This window comes from Pristiophorus japonicus, chromosome 15 (genome assembly GCF_044704955.1).
Source record: "Pristiophorus japonicus isolate sPriJap1 chromosome 15, sPriJap1.hap1, whole genome shotgun sequence".
Lineage (NCBI taxonomy): Eukaryota > Metazoa > Chordata > Chondrichthyes > Pristiophoridae > Pristiophorus > Pristiophorus japonicus.
This window is the reverse complement of record NC_091991.1, coordinates 62,176,016-62,192,099: the sequence shown is the minus strand read 5'-3', so window position 1 is coordinate 62,192,099 and position 16,084 is coordinate 62,176,016. Positions and strand designations below refer to the sequence as shown.

The window sequence follows — 16,084 nt, the reverse complement described above, 5'->3', positions numbered from 1 at the left end:
TTTTTTTTAAGTTTTAAAATCCTCAGCTTGCACCACACCTCCCACCTTTTTCTTGTTGAGAAGATGGTCAGACATCTATTTTGTTTCAGGTCTGTCAGTTTCCGCTTCTGTGCGTTCAGCTGCCTAGACCCTAAACTCTGGAATTTGCTCCCTAAATCTCTCCACCTCACTTTCCTCCTTTTAAGGCGTTCGTTAAAACCTACCTTTTCACCTGTCTCCTTAAGTGGCATGGTGTCAAATTATGTTTGATAATGCTCCTGTGAAGCACCTTGGGACGTTTCACTGCATTAAATACACTATATAAATCCAAGTTGTTGTTGTTTTGAGCCAGGTATTTGAGTGTATGAGAAATGTACAAGTTGTGCTTCAATTTTTTAATTTTAGTTCAATTTTTAAAATAAATGTTCTTCTCTTTCTGTAAAGAAGTACTAGCTGTAACTTCATCCTCTAATAGTTTTTTTTTTATGATCACCACCATGTCCAACATAATACTTCTGTATTTTCTATTAAAATATTTAATTGTTTCCCGCATGAACAGAAAATACAAAAATCAAGGAAATATGATTGCTATTTGCTATACTTTGGCAAAAGTATATATGTCAAATGAGACAAAACTTTAAAACAATAAAATAAGTGCAGTTTCCTCTACCTGATGTTGAAAATAAATTGTTCAAAATTCAGATACTAATACAACAAAATAGTAGCTAAAATTGGGATGAATAAGGCTGCATAAGAGGCTTGTGGGATGATTCAATTAATTAGCAATTGCCAGGGCTTACTTAAAATCTTGTCTTGAAGCAGGTGTACATTTCAAAGGTGCATATTTGATGGTACAGGTATTAGCAATTAAATGTAAACACAGTCCCATAGCCCCGTGGCTTTAATATTGTATGTAGACAATGTATTTTTGCAAATCTGAATCCTTGTTCACAGAATTTTTTTTAAATAAAACTAATTTTAAACTTAGTCTTTATTATTGTCTGGGGGAAAAATAGTAGTTATTTCACTTAGTCCTGAAATCTCCCTCAAAACTGAGCATCCTGTACTTAAAATAAATGCTGGAAACACTTAAATGCATTCTCCTTTAATGGGGTAAGGAACATTGCTTGCATATTCTTTTGTTTAAAAACTGAATTCAGTGGGGAAATAAAACATTTTGCTACCTTCCCCCACACGATGATTCACCTGTAAACGTAATTCTTTTCGTACTAAGTTCTCCCATTATATGCTGCTATGGTAATATTGGAGTCATCCTGTGAAATAGTTCCTATTTGGTGACTGAGGGTGGGGAGAGAGAGTGTAGAAAGAATATTCATGCTGTGGTTTCCTGTCTGTTATCCTGATACATGTCTGCCACTTTGGGGCCAATCTCTCTTGCAGTATAAATTGATAGGTTGTGTATATGGAAAAGTACAGTAATGCTATTCTGTCTCCTGTGGCGTTGCGTGTGAGCAATTGTAACAATAGTGTGCTGATTAAGTGAAGTTAGTGGTTGAGGGATAATTGGACCATGGTGCACAGACATAATTCAATCTCTATTTTGAAGTCATATATTCTGTGCTCTACATTTATAATGGAAACTGTTTCTGTAAGCTGGTCATTCTGTAATTACCCTCCTGCCAGCAGTGGAGCTGCAGTGCCTTCGCTAGAGTGAGAATGCCATTACAGCCTGTACAGCGAGACAAGTTTACATAAGTAGTTGTCATTATAAAAGTGGGCATAGTAATTTCTCATGGAAGAAGTTAATAAGTGCATGTAGGTAGAAGATGTTAATATATTACTTGTCAATCACCCATAGTATTGTGTACAGTGAGTCAAGACTGAGTGCATATTTTAGTCAAGTGGTTTTGGAAGGGGTGATTGGAGGGAGAAGAGGATGATACAGGGATTCAATGGTTACGTCAAGGAAGATTTAGTGGATGCTGTTGTTTTCCAATCCCCCTCTCCATCTACCTCCCTCCTTCCTACCCCATAGTTCCTCCTCCATAAATCCCCCACCCATCAATTCAAGATAGACTTAAACTGCACTGTGCCTTCAGTCCCAGACCCCAGAAGTCAAAATTCTGTTCTAAATTGGGTGGTTCTGTTTTGCAGGTAGAGTTGAGGTGCATCATTTAAGGCCTTGAAGAATGCACGCTGCTTTGCATCTGACTTGTGCTGCAGTTCACTTAGGATTGCTTGATTTTAAAACCGAAAACAAGATGAAAAATGTCTTTTTTTTTTAAAGTTAATGTGTTTGTAGCACCGATGCAGATATTATCTTTGGCAGATGTAATTATTCCTTCTTCAAATTGAATTAACATTTTGAATTTTGGCTTGCATGTTTATTTAAAAAAATCTACAGCACTTTCTTCAGTTAAAGTCCTTGTATTCATAATCTGTCACTTGAGTATTCCATACATAACAATGCTGCTTTTCATTTTAATGTAATTCTCTTTTTCCTTCTTTACTTCTCTGCATGTCGGTTGCTTGCATGTTTAGCAACTCTGTGCTAGTGACGTGAGTACTCCATGTCTTACTACCTCACCAAGCTCTGAGCATCTGCAGTTAATCTTCCAGAATGCACAGGTGTCTCTGCTTCAGGTACATGTAAAGCAACTCTGCCTGCCAATTTTTTAATAGATTTTTCTTTATCTAGTTATTTATCGAGATGATGGTTTCCTTCTGTTTCATGAAGATTACCTATTAGAAGTGGCTTACAAGCACTTTTTGTCATCCAGCATTAGATGTCTTCTGAAAACTTGAATAAGTTACTGGTCACTTCCATCTCTTGATGCATGTTCTGAGAGTCTTACTGGTGAAAGAGGATTCTGTTGAGGAAATTGATCCATCAGAAGACTTTTCAAGTCTGACAGGCAAAATCCCATTGAATGTATCATTTTGAAATCTGTGCTTTAGAAATCACAGATTTAAAGCATCAGAAAATTTAGAAAAATCTAAAAACTAACGAAATATTCTGAGGCGCTCCCCACAATAAAAAAAAATGAACGCATTATTCTCACCAGGAGCATTTACTTTTTAAAATCCTGCATACATGATTGCACAAGGAAACAGATTCATTATGCTCATATTTGCTTTTTAGGTAAATCATGTCTCTTTTACCTGAGTTTATATTGAATTTAATTTATTTTTTAATGTTTAAAGAAATGGAAGCGCTGAGTAATCACCAAATTTAATGACTGAAAAGCTGCTTAAATAGTAAGGAAGAAACAAGAGTGATTTACTTAAGTTCTGTGTTAACAGGTTGTTCAGTATGATTGAACTTAAGTAAAATTATAAAATACTTTTGTTACTTGAGAAATGTTTACTTTATTGAGCCTTTGATGAAATTTTTAAGAAGTTAACAATTCTTGTCCTGTTGGAATTATGAAATGTCTGTCAGCTCATAGTTAATGAAATGGAAATTGCGAACTAGATTTTGGATGAAATATTACTCTACGTAAAAAGAAAAAAATGTTCTGACTCCCACTTTTGTAGAAAACCCCAATTTTTCAAGCCTGCATTCATAACAATTTCTCAATGTTTTACTGAATCTGCGTTTCCTTGACTCTGATATCCTAGAGTGTGAAGAACTGCACGCAGTATCCAATTATGACCTAAACAATGTCTTGTCCAAATTCAATATCACTTCATTGTTTTCGTATCCAGCACCTCTTCGTATACAACACAGAATTCCATTTGCCTATTTATGATCTTTTCTTCCTGCAGATGTATCTGCAACTCTTGGGTGTTCTCTTCCTCTGTTGAGAAGTTTCAATTTTTCATATACTTTCATTTCTTTTTTTCCCCAAAATGTGTTAGTTAACACTTCTCTTGAACTATATCTGCTACCTATCTTCACATTTTGGTAACCTGTTCCTTCCTCCAGCAATTTCCTGCATTCTTCCCCTTTCTTAGCCATGCCCCTAATTTGGCATCATCAGCAAACTTCATTTTTATTCCTCTTGTACCGAAGTCCAAATGATTTATATAAATGAATAGCAAAATTTCTCCCAAAACAAATTGCGTTGAGGCGCATACGACTCTTATTCCTCCACTCTGAAAATATAAAAGTTACACAAGCTCTATGATTTTTCTCACCAAGCCATTTCTCTATCCGGTTGGTGACTTGCCTTACTTTTCATAACAATTTTTTATGTGACATTATCAAATGCCACCGGGAAATTAATATGTATAACATCCACCCCAATCCCTTTATCCTATGCACTGTGATTTCTATTAAATTAGTCAAATACAACTTGCCCATCACAAATCCCTGCTGATTATTCCTGATTAGTCCATGCCTTTTTAAATGTTCAGGAATTTCATCCTGTATTCTGGGCGATAAAGGTTCACCCACCATAAAGGCATTTTCTGGCATATTCCAATCCCATTTTTGAAGAGACTGTATAGCATTTAACACCTTCCAATCCTTGGGCACAATTTTGGTTTCAAAAGATAGTGCCTCCACTATCTCTGCCCCAATCTCCTTTTAGTATTCCTGGATGTGATTGAATGTTCACTTCATAACTAAAATAATGCTTTCTTTCATATCAGTGTCAGAGACTTAATTTGTAAGGAAACATTGTGAGTTAGGTTTTTGCAAACAATTATAAAGAACTTAAGATTTCAGTGTTGTAGTGGCATATTCTATACTTGTGTGTGAGAGGCCATTAAGGAGATGAGCTGAAGTCTACAAGATATAACTATTCAAGTTTTATTTCACAGGAAGAGTGAGTGATGCTTTTTATGCTTATGACTGGATTCTTATTTGCTCACCTATCTGCTGAGATATAGGCTACAAGTTATTATTGATACAGAATAATTGAAGATATTTGACCATTTTAATATAGGTGGGATAAGGGAGATAATTTTGAAAATAAAAGCTTAAAAATATGGTACCTGAAGCTTGCCAGTAAATGTAGTGAGTCTTTATAAAAACAGAAATAATAAACTATATTAACATTTTAATTGTTAAGTAATGCATTGTGTGATTTTTATGACAACGGAATTTCATGTTTTATGGGGTAATTGTTACTTTCAGTAGCAGAAAACATTACTGAAGTTAGCTGTGGGTAAGTTACCAAGCTTAAAGCCAAAAAGAAGTGACTTGATAATTGTATGTTTCACAATATTGGGTTATCGATAGAAAAAAAGCATCTACTGCATATATTATTGCCTTGTACTCTCAATCCTTGGTTCTTGCATCTATAACACATGCAAAAACATTTTAGCCATGGTATTTTTATTTCTCAAGTGAAATGCATAACATTGAACATCCCACTACACCACTGAAATCCTGAACTCATCAGAATTATTTGCAAAAACCTAACTCAATTATTCCTTACAATTGAACATCTGTCATGGATATTTAAAGAAGCATTGCCCGAGCAAAACACTCAATATTCCAATTCAAGTGCATTTATCAATTAATGGAATTGAACCGAAAGTATATGCACAGGGTTTGCATTGTCCTTTGTGCTGGACACGGTATGAAGCTGCTTTATTTATGCCCTTACCCTAAACATAGTATGATTTTACAATTTAAGAAATTTATATTGAGTATTGTATGTTTGTTTTAAATGATGCAAACATTTTTTTCTATTTGGTGGCATATTTGACCCGAAAATGAGCTTCCGACCACATATCTGCAGCATAACTAAGACTGCCTATTTCCACCTCGATAATTGCTGTCTCCACCCTTGTCTCAGCTCATCCGCTGCTGAAACCCTCATCCATGCCTTTGTTACCTTTAAATTTGACTATTCCAACGCACCCCTACGTAAATATGAGATCATCCAAAACTCGGCTGCCTGTGTCCCAATTTGCACCAAGCCCCATTCACCCATCACCCCTGTGCTTGCTGACCTACATTGGCTCCAGGTTAAACAACATCTCTATTTCAAAATTCTCATCCTTGTTTTGAAATCCCTCCATGGCCTCACCCTGTCCTATCTCTGTGATTTTCTCCATCCCCACAACGCGCTCCCCCACCGCCTCCCCCGAGATATCTGCGCTCCTCTAATTCTGCCTCCTGAGTATCGCTGATTATAATTGTTCAGCCATTGGTGGCAATGCCGTCTGTTGCCCATGCCCTTAGCTCTGGAATTCCCTGCCGAAACCTCACTACCTCTCTTTCCTCCTTTAAGAAGCTCCTAAAAACCTACCTCTTCGACCAAACTTTTGGTTGCCTGTCCTAGTTTCTCCTTTTGTGGCTGGCTATCAAATTTTTTGACTTGCAATACTCCTGTGAAGCGCCTTGGGACGTTTTATTAAGTTAAAGGCGCTATATAAATACAAGTTGTTGTGTGACATCAATCTGTATGCCTCAGTTTTGCATGACAGAGTGGAAGGGTATACCTTTTTAAATTCTCTGCATCGTGACTTCTGAATTACATCACTGATGAAGATTGATCTCTGTATAACATGCAACTTCGTTTTACAGTATATACATTTGTGCGATCTGGGGTTTATGTGCAGATTTAGTTTTTCCAAATAGTTCCTCCCATTTTAACAGTTGAAGGAACTTAAATACAGTAAGTTACTTTCTATTCAGGAAGGAATAGATATTGAGCAGATAATTAAGTCAAAAATATTTTACAAGTGGAAAAGTATTGAATTTTTAAAAAAAAATAAGTAGGCATTTTCCCTTTACCACCTTCCTAAATCCGATCTCGCTTTTTCTTTAGCCTCCTGTATCCCAAACATTCCAATCACTTATGTTAAAACTGCTTCGATGCCAGTATCAAACCCTGGTTTTCAACAATCCTCTTGCTCTCCACATAAGAACATAAGAAATAGGAGCAGGAGTAGACCATACGGCCCCTTGAGCGTGCTCCACTATTCCAGAAGATCATGACTGATCTGATCATGGACTCAACTCCACTTCCCTGCCCGCTCCCCAGAACCCCTTATCCCCTTATCGTTTAAGAAACTGTCTATTTCTGTCTTAAATTTATTCAATGTCCCAGCTTCCACAGCTCTCTGAGGCAGCAAATTCCACAGATTTATAACCCTCTGAGGAGAAATGTCTCCTCATCTCAGTTCTAAATGGGCGGCCCCTTATTCTAAGATCATGCCCTCTAGTTCGAGTCTTCCCTTCCAGTGGAAACATCCTCTCTGCGTTCACCTTGTCAAGCCCCCTCATAATCTTATACGTTTAAATAAATCACCTCTCATTCTTCTGAATTCCAATGAGTGGAGGCCCAACCTACTCAACCTTTCGTCATAAGTCAACCCCCTATCTCTGGAATCAACCTAGTGAACCTTCTCTGAACTGCCTCCAAAGCAAGCACATCCCTTCGTAAATATGGAAACCAAAACTGCATGCAGTATTCCAGGTGAGGCCTCACCAATACCCTGTACGGCTGTAACGACTTCACTGTTTTTATACTCCATCCCCTTTACAATAAAAGCCAAGATTCCATTGGCCTTCCTGATCACTTGCTGTACCTGCATACTATCCTTTTGTGTTTCATGCACAAGTACCCCCAGGTCCTGCTGTACTGCGGCACTTTGCAATCTTTCTCCATTTAAGTAATAACTTTTTGATTTTTTTCTGCCAATACTCATACCACACATTTTAATTGGGAGACACCCTACTCGACAGCACTTGTGGCATCCCATGTATCTGTTGCTCAACCATACATTCCAGCCAAACTTTGCCCCATTACTCTGGCAGATCTTTCTTCTTTGACTCTTACATTGCAACTGGGACCAGTCAGTCAACACACCCTGTAAGAACATTGTTGAAAGCTACTTCATATTCTATGGCAAAGCTTGTGCTCGCTGATAAAGTTTCCTCCGTGGTGTAGTTGTTAATGCAGTTTCTTGGTCAAGTAGTTCCACAACTGGAGTAATGCTTTGGCTTGTCATTGAGCATTATGTAGCTGTCTCTCCTGAAAATTGGAAATGTTCCTATGGCAAGTTATGGTGGGGAATTTCCTCCAACACTCAAATGATGGAATAACTGGATCACTGTTCTATCTAGATAATTTTATTCACTCATTGGCAGAGTTTAAACTGGCTATGCAAATACCTCAATTTCATCACAGTAAAAGGCTAATTTGTAGGAAATTTGGATTCAAAGAACAGTTAACATTTTTAAACTGAATTCTTGACTAGCAGAAATACTACTTGTATTCTCTTTCTTTCTCTAGATTTTAGACTTTGAATGTAACTTATCGCCAAAGGAGTTGAGAATTGAACACTTTCACTCATAAATAACCTTTTAAAATGACTGAGATTTTTTTTTAACTTAACGATGCAATTCCCGTTTCTGACTTGGGCACTACCATCAGTAACATTTTACATTGATCTTTTAAACCTACTGAGTTTTTCATTTTGGCTAATTTGGGAGGTGGCAACAAATATGTAGGCTTCAAAAGGACCCAAAATAGGGACAAAAACTAGCAGTAGGTGCAAGTATAGCTGCTGGTATTGGAAGACCTGATTAACTGTAGATCTGTCTACAGTTAAGGAGAGAAGACCTCTACAAAATCCAGAACTTAGGAACATGGTGACAATCTTGGGGAAGGTGATTATAATGGGCAAAATCCTTCCATAGAAGTAAAAAAAATTTTAAGCAGAAAAAACGAATCTGCCTGCCCCAGATGAGTTAAACCCTACATTTGTATACTTAAAATTTGCGAATACACTATTATTTGTTACCAATCTGCATTAGACTGAAAGTTACTTCGGGCTAGAATTTCCAAACAATCCGCCAGTGACGGATTTCCACCCAAAATACCACTAAGATTCCCAAATTATCGCTGGTGAAAAATTCCATTTATTAAAAAAAAATCTGCCCAGCAGAGGGAAAAAAAAGTCCTTACACCCTGATTCTCGGCGAAAAAATGGAATCTTGGGCCGATCTTTCTTTTTTTTAAAAAATGGGCGATAATTACTAAAATTTACACCGAGGCTGCGGGTTGGGCCTAGGAGGAAAAAAACATTTTTTCAAAAAATAAAAAATTAGAAAAATATTCTCAGGACCTTTTTCACTTAAATCACCAAGAGAATTTAAAAATAATTAGTAAAAACCCATTTACTGTTGGAGTAAAAGGAAGACTTCTCTTCCTCGAGGTGGACTCCCTGATATAAGGAGTCGACACCTGCCCTCTGTATAGCGACCATGGATTCACTCAGACAAAAACTTCGGTTCACTGGTTTTATTATTCGAACATGCTTGGGAAATGTTCCGATGAACACTTCAAAGTACAAGAGTTCTACAAGCATAGTTATACGATTTTTCAATTTGTGCGACCCTCCTACAAAACTATCGATTGGTCTACTGCAATCAGCGAAGTTATATTAATTTGCTAACTCTTATCAGACTAGCTCTTATTGGTTCTTTCCCACCTGTCCATCTCTCATCACACGTCATTCATGTTGTTCAGTGATGTCAACTTTGCCTTAGTCCCTATGACGTGTGAAGTAACTCTGTTCCAAAACACTGGCTTCCTTATCTCTTCCCGAGAGAACTAGTCTAATGTTTCTCATTTGTGTTTTTGTTCTCTGTACTGAATGAGTTTTCATCATCTATTTTCTGTACTAAGGGTCAATGCAGTGTTGGCTATTTCAGATGGTTCATTAGCCATCAGGCTTCGCTATTCCCTTCTTACTAGCCCAATGTAAGCGAGTGTATAAGCATGCTTTACATATATAAGTGGGTTATACATAACTGGCCAATTACAATCCATATAAAAGACAGAACTCCTGATTCCTCAGAACCTCCTAATTCCCTTCTGCTTCTTACTCAAGTGTACTTTTCTCCCCCTTACAATTACTTAGCTTTTTTTGCAGGGCTACTTCCCCACCGCCCAGTTCTGTTGCTTCTCGTGGGCGTTTTTTTTTTCAACTTACGGGTCACCGCTGAGCCAAAAATTGGACGATGGTGGTCTATGGATGGTGCACGCCGGGGGTCCTCACCCCAGCGGTACTTCAAAACTGCCAGCGGAACTCAGCTGTGGCATTTTTCACCAAACGGTTCTGCCCAAAACGAACAATACCGGGCGGCGAAACAATGGCAATTCTATCCCTTAAGCTTTGGGCTACCTTTTGTACCGAGAGAGAATTATCTAAATTGCAGCGAGCGGAGATCAGAATTGCTGCATTGGGGACATAAATCAATGAAAATTGAAGTTCAATTCTGTGTTTTTGCTTAGAATTCATGAACAAAACAGAAGATTTCAAGCTATAGAAATTAGCTACAGGCTTAAGATTTTTTTTAAAGAACTGGTTGTACATAGTTTTTTACAGCAAGGAGAAGGAATCTTGTAAATTATATAATCATAATTGTTCTGATCATGTGCTTTCATTTCTTCCACAGAATTACCCCACCCAGTTGTCGGGTGTTGCTCCTAGTCCTGTGAAGTCTTCTGTGGGTGTTCAGTCCACTGTAGTCTCACCACCACTTCCGGTTTCTATAGATGTTGCATCTCAGCCTGTTACACAAGCATCGTATCATGTTGGTCTTGCTGCAGGTGTGGCACAATCCTATATTGAATCTACTGCAACTGGACAAACAAGAGTACTCCAGCCTGGTGCCTCCACTATTCAGCAGAACCAGATAGGGCCTCTCGCACCATTGCAGACACAGGCATCCCAAGAGGTATTTATGCTTAGGCATATAATTATTAAGGAAGTACAAAGCATTCTACTTGGAAGCAAACTTTATCTTTCTCCTACTACCTGAATTCATTTTTCTTTTGAGAGTAAATGCAATGTGCTGCTAAATATCAGATTTTGCTCCCTTTTGTGGTTGAAATACAGTTAAACAAGTGATATAACGATTTTTTTTTGTTGTGTGGCTCAACTAAAGAGTATTATGCAGCTTCATTGCACGACCTGTGGTGGCATACTCCATTGAAAGGGGAGCTGTGAGAGGGAGAAAGACAAATAGATTGAAAGATCGTTTCTTCACTCTAATTTGATTTTTTTTTTAAACCTACTGAATTTTTAAATCAAAGAATGCCTCTGAGGGAAACCAGGGAAGATAGGAGAACGTGATGAGAAAAAAATGGGTTGAGGGAGACTTCCCATGGGGGGAGTGGATGGCGGGTTAAGTGTGAGGTGAGTGACAGTTGAGCTGGGAGTTCAAAGGGGGAAGGGATGAGGTAGTGATGTGAATGAGGGGAAAAGGAAGGTGATGGAGTAGGGGATAGAAACGTAGAAACATAGAAAATAGGTGCAGGAGTAGGCCATTCGGCCCTTCAAGCCTGCACCACCATTCAATAAGATCATGGCTGATCATTCCCTCAGTACCCCTTTCCTGCTTTCTCTCCATACCCCTCGATCCCTTTAGCTGTAAGGGCCATATCTAACTCCCTCTTGAATATATCCAATGAACTGGCATCAACAACTCTCTGCGGCAGGGAATTTCACAGCTTAACAACTCTCTGAGTGAAGAAGTTTCTCCTCATCTCAGTCCTAAATCTTATCCTAAGATTGTGTCCACTGGTTCTGGATTTCCCCAACATCGGGAACATTCTTCCCGCATCTAACCTGTCCCGTCCCGTCAGAATCTTATACGTTTCTATGAGATCCCCTCTCATCCTTCTAAACTCCAGTGTATAAAGGCCCAGTTGATCCAGTCTCTCCTCATACGTCATTCCAGCCATCCCTGGAATCAGTCTGGTGAACCTTCGCTGCACTCCCTCAATAGCAAGAACGTTCTTCCTTAGATTATGAGACCAAAACTAAATACAATATTCCAGGTGAGGCCTCACCAAGGCCCTGTACAATTGCAGTAAGACCTCCCTGCTCCTATACTCAAATCCTCTTGCTATGAAGGCCAACATGCCATTTGCCGCCTTCATCGCCTGCTGTACCTGCATGTCAACTTTCAATGACTGATGAACCATGACACCCAGGTCTTGTTGCACCTCCCCTTTTCCTAATCTGCCGCCATTCAGATGATAATCTGCCTTCATGTTATTGCCTCCAAAGTGGATAACCTCACATTTATCCACATTATACTGCATCTGCCATGCATTTGCCCACTCACCTAACTTGTCCAAATCATCCTGCAGCCTCTTGGCATCCTCTTCACAGCTCACACCACCACCCAGTTTAGTGTCCTCTGCAAACTTGGAGATATTACATTCAATTCCTTCATCTAAATCATTGATGTATATTGTAAATAGCTGGGATCCCAGCACTGAGCCCTGCGGCACTCCAATAGTCACTGCCTCCCATTCCGAAAAGGACCCGTTTATCCCGACTCTCTGCTTCCTGTCTGCCAACCAATTCTCTCTCCACGCCAGTACATTACCCCCAATACAATGTGCTTTGATTTTGCACACCAATCTCTTATGTGGGACCTTGTCAAAGGCCTTTTGAAAGTCCAAATACACCACATCCACTGGATCTCCCTTGTCCACTCTACTAGTTACATCCTCAAAAAAATTCCAGAAGATTTGTCAAGCATGATTTCCCCTTCATAAATCCATGCTGACTTGGACCGATCTTGTCGCTGCTTTCCAAATGCGCTGCTATTTCATCCTTAATAATTGATTCCAACATTTTCCCCACTACTGATGTCAGGCTAACAGATAGATAGATAGATTTTTAACCAATAAGGGAACTAAGGGTTACGGGGAGAGGGCGGGTAAGTGGAGCTGAGTCCACGGCCAGATCAGCCATGATCTTATCGAATGGCGGAGCAGGCTCGAGGGGCTAGATGGCCTACTCCTGTTCCTAATTCTTATGTTCTTATGTCTATAATTACCCATTTTCTCTCTCCCTCCTTTTTTAAAAAGTGGCGTTACATTAGCTACCCTCCAGTCCATAGGAACTGATCCAGAGTCAATAGACTGTTGGAAAATGATCACCATTGCATCCACTATTTCTCGGGCCACTTCCTTAAGTACTCTGGGTACAGACAATCAGGCCCCAGGGATTAATCGGCCTTCAATCCCATCAATTTCCCCAACACAATTTCCCGCCGAATAAGGATATCCTTCAGTTCCTCCTTTTCTCTCGACCCTCGGTCCCCTTGTACGTTCGGAAGGTTATTTGTGACTTCCTTCGTGAAGACAGAACCAAAGTATTTGTTCAACTGGTCTGCTATTTCATTGTTCCCCATTATACATTCACCTGAGTCCAACTGCAAGGGACCTACCTACGTTTGCCTTCACTAATCTTTTTCTCTTCACATATCTATAGAAGCTTTTGCAGTCAGTTTTTATGTTCCTGGCTAGCTTCCTCTCGTACTCTATTTCCCCCTCCTAATCAAACCCTTGTCCTCCTCTGCTGAATTCTAAATTTCTCCCAGTCCTCGGGTTTGCTGCTTTTTCTGGCCAATTTATATGCCTCTTCCTTGGATCTAACACTATCCTTAATTTCCCTTGTTAGCCACGGTTGAGTCATCTTCCTTGTTTTATTTTTACTGCAGACAGGGATGTACAATTGTTGAAGTTCATCCATGTGATCTATAAATGTTTGCCATTGCCAATCCACCGTCAACCCTTTAAGCATCATTTGCCAGTCTATTCTAGCCAATTCACGCCTCATGCCATCGAAGTTACTTTTCCTTAAGTTCAGGACCCTAGTTTAGAATTAACTGCGTCACTCTCCATCTTAATAAAGAATTCTACCATATTATGGTCACTCTTCCCCAAGGGGCCTCGCACAACAAGATTGCTAATTGGTCCCTTCTCATTACACATCACCCAATCTAGGATGGCCAGCTCTCTAGTTGGTTCCTCGACATATTGGTCGAGAAAACCATCCCTATTACACTCCAGGAAATCTTCTTCCACTGCATTGCTACCAGTTTGGTTAGCCCAATCTATATGTAAATTAAAGTCGCCCATGATAATTGCTGTACCTTTATTGCACACATCCCTTATTTCTTGTTTGCTGCTGTCCCTAACCTCACTACTACTGTTTGGTGGTCTGTACACAACTCCCACCAGCGTTTTCTGCCCTTTGGTATTCTGTAGCTCCACCCATACCGATTCCACATCATCCAAGCCAATGTCCTTCCTTACTATTGCATTAATTTCCTCTTTAACCAGTAACGCCACCCCGCCTCCTTTTCCTTTCCGTCTATCCTTCCTAAATGTTGAATACCCCTGGATGTTGAGTTCCCAGCCCTGGTCATCCTGGAACCATGTCTCTGCGATGCCAATTACATCATATCCATTAACTGCTATCTGTAATGCAGGTGGTAATTAAAACGTAAGAAAAGAAATAGGCCATACAGTACCTCGCGCCTACTACGTTAAGATAATGACTGATTTTCGAGGTCAATTCCACTTTCGCACACTTCCCATAGCCCTTTATTCCTTAGTGCCCAAAAATCTATCTTGAATATACTCAATGACTGAGCATCCACAGTCCTTTGGGATAGAGAATTCCAAAGATTCACAACCCTCTAAGTGAAGAAATTTCTCCTCTTCTCGGTCTTAAATTGCCAGCCCCTTATCCAGGGCTGGGTGCCCTGGATGCGCACCTCCAAATTTCTGCTTTAAAGAAAATTGCTATTTTAAAACTTCATGTGGGTTTTTGTCCAGCTCTGTTTGTACTGGGCATATTTTTTTTAGTTTTTGCTTCAAAAATGTTTTTATTGCCATGTCAGGCCTGCTATTCTAGCTTACTAACACTGTGAAGGCATATGGGGGGAAGAAAATCATAATTGTATCAATTGTTGACTGGATATATCTTTTTTTTAAATTTATACTCCATAAAGTAAATATTTTATTGTCATGTCGGGCCCACTTTTCTAGCCCCATCTCATCAGCATGGCAGGCATCATGCACACTCCAGCTTCCTGTTTAATTAGCTGCTCATAATATTGATTGCTGGTTCAACAGATCTCTTACTTATATTCCTGAAAATATTTTTTATTGCACCATTGAGCTTGTTTTACTAGCCATGTTTCAACTTCTTGTCCACTGTGGATTCCTGCTTGAAAGTGTAAAGGAAATATGATTTTTTTTTCAATTAATAAATTCTCTATTTCTTCTCTAAATAATTTTTTTTACCAATTGACCACATATAATGTCACAATCCATTTACTGGAATAAAATGCAGATCACTCATTTATAGTATCCACAGCCTAGCAGACAAAGTTGTGGAATTCAATTCCCGAAGCAGCAGTTAATTCAGAGACTAGGGTCCTGAACTTAAGGAAAGGTAACTTCGATGATATGAGACATGAACTAGCTAGAATAGATTGGTGTATGATACTTAAAGGGTTGACGGTGGATAAGCAACGGCAAACATTTAAAGATCACATGGATGAACTTCGATAATTATACATCCCGGTCTGGAGTAAAACTAAAACAAGGAAGGTGGCTGAACCGTGGCTAACAAGGGAAATTAAGGATAGTGTTAAATCCAAGGAAGAGGCATATAAATTGGCCAGAAAAAGCAGCAAACCTGAGGACTGAGAGAAATTTAGAATTCACCGGAGGGTTTAATTAGGAGGGGGAAAATACAGTATGAGAGGAAACTTGCTGGGAACATAAAAACTGACTGCAAAAGCTTCCATAGATAAGTGAAGAGAAAAAGATCAGTGAAGACAAACGTAGGTCCCTTGCAGTCAGATTCAGGTGAATTTATAATGGGGAACAAAGAAATGGCAATGAACGAATACTTTGCTTCTGTCTTCACGAAGGAAGACACAAATAACTTCCGGAAATACTAGGGGACAGAGGGTCTAGTGAGAAGGAGGAACTGAAGGAAATCCTTCATTAGTCAGGAAATTGTGTTGGGGAAATTGATGGGATTGAAGGCCGATAAATCCCCAGGACCTGATAGTCTGCACCCAGAGTACTTGAGGAAGTGGCCCTAGAAATAGTGGATGCATTGGTGATCATTTTCCAACAGTCTATCGACTCTGGATCAGTTCCTATGGACTGGAGGGTAGCTAATTTAACACCACTTTTTAAGAAAGGAGGGAGAGAGAAAACAGGTAATTATAGACCGGTTAGCCTGACATCAGTAGTGTGGAAAATTTTGGAATCAATTATTAAAGATGAAATAGCAGAGCATTTGGAAAGCAGTGACAGGATTGGTCCAAGTCAACATGGATTTATGAAAGGGAAATCATGCTTGACAAATCTTCTGGAATTTTTTGAGGATGTAACTAGTAGAG

General features: G+C 39.2%; 1 protein-coding gene across 4 annotated transcripts in view; it reads left to right on the top strand.

Moving 5' to 3' along the window:
* LOC139280809 (serine/threonine-protein kinase WNK1-like) overlaps positions 1-16,084 on the top strand; it is a 200,007-nt gene that overhangs the window by 117,330 nt on the left and 66,593 nt on the right. For 3 of the 4 annotated variants that reach the window (XM_070900527.1, XM_070900529.1, XM_070900526.1), the window contains exons 12-13: positions 2,482-2,583; positions 10,310-10,591. In XM_070900527.1, the coding sequence (XP_070756628.1) occupies positions 2,482-2,583; positions 10,310-10,591 (384 nt within the window). The remainder of the gene's footprint in view (positions 1-2,481; positions 2,584-10,309; positions 10,592-16,084) is intronic. The other variant, XM_070900528.1, reaches the window with a different exon arrangement.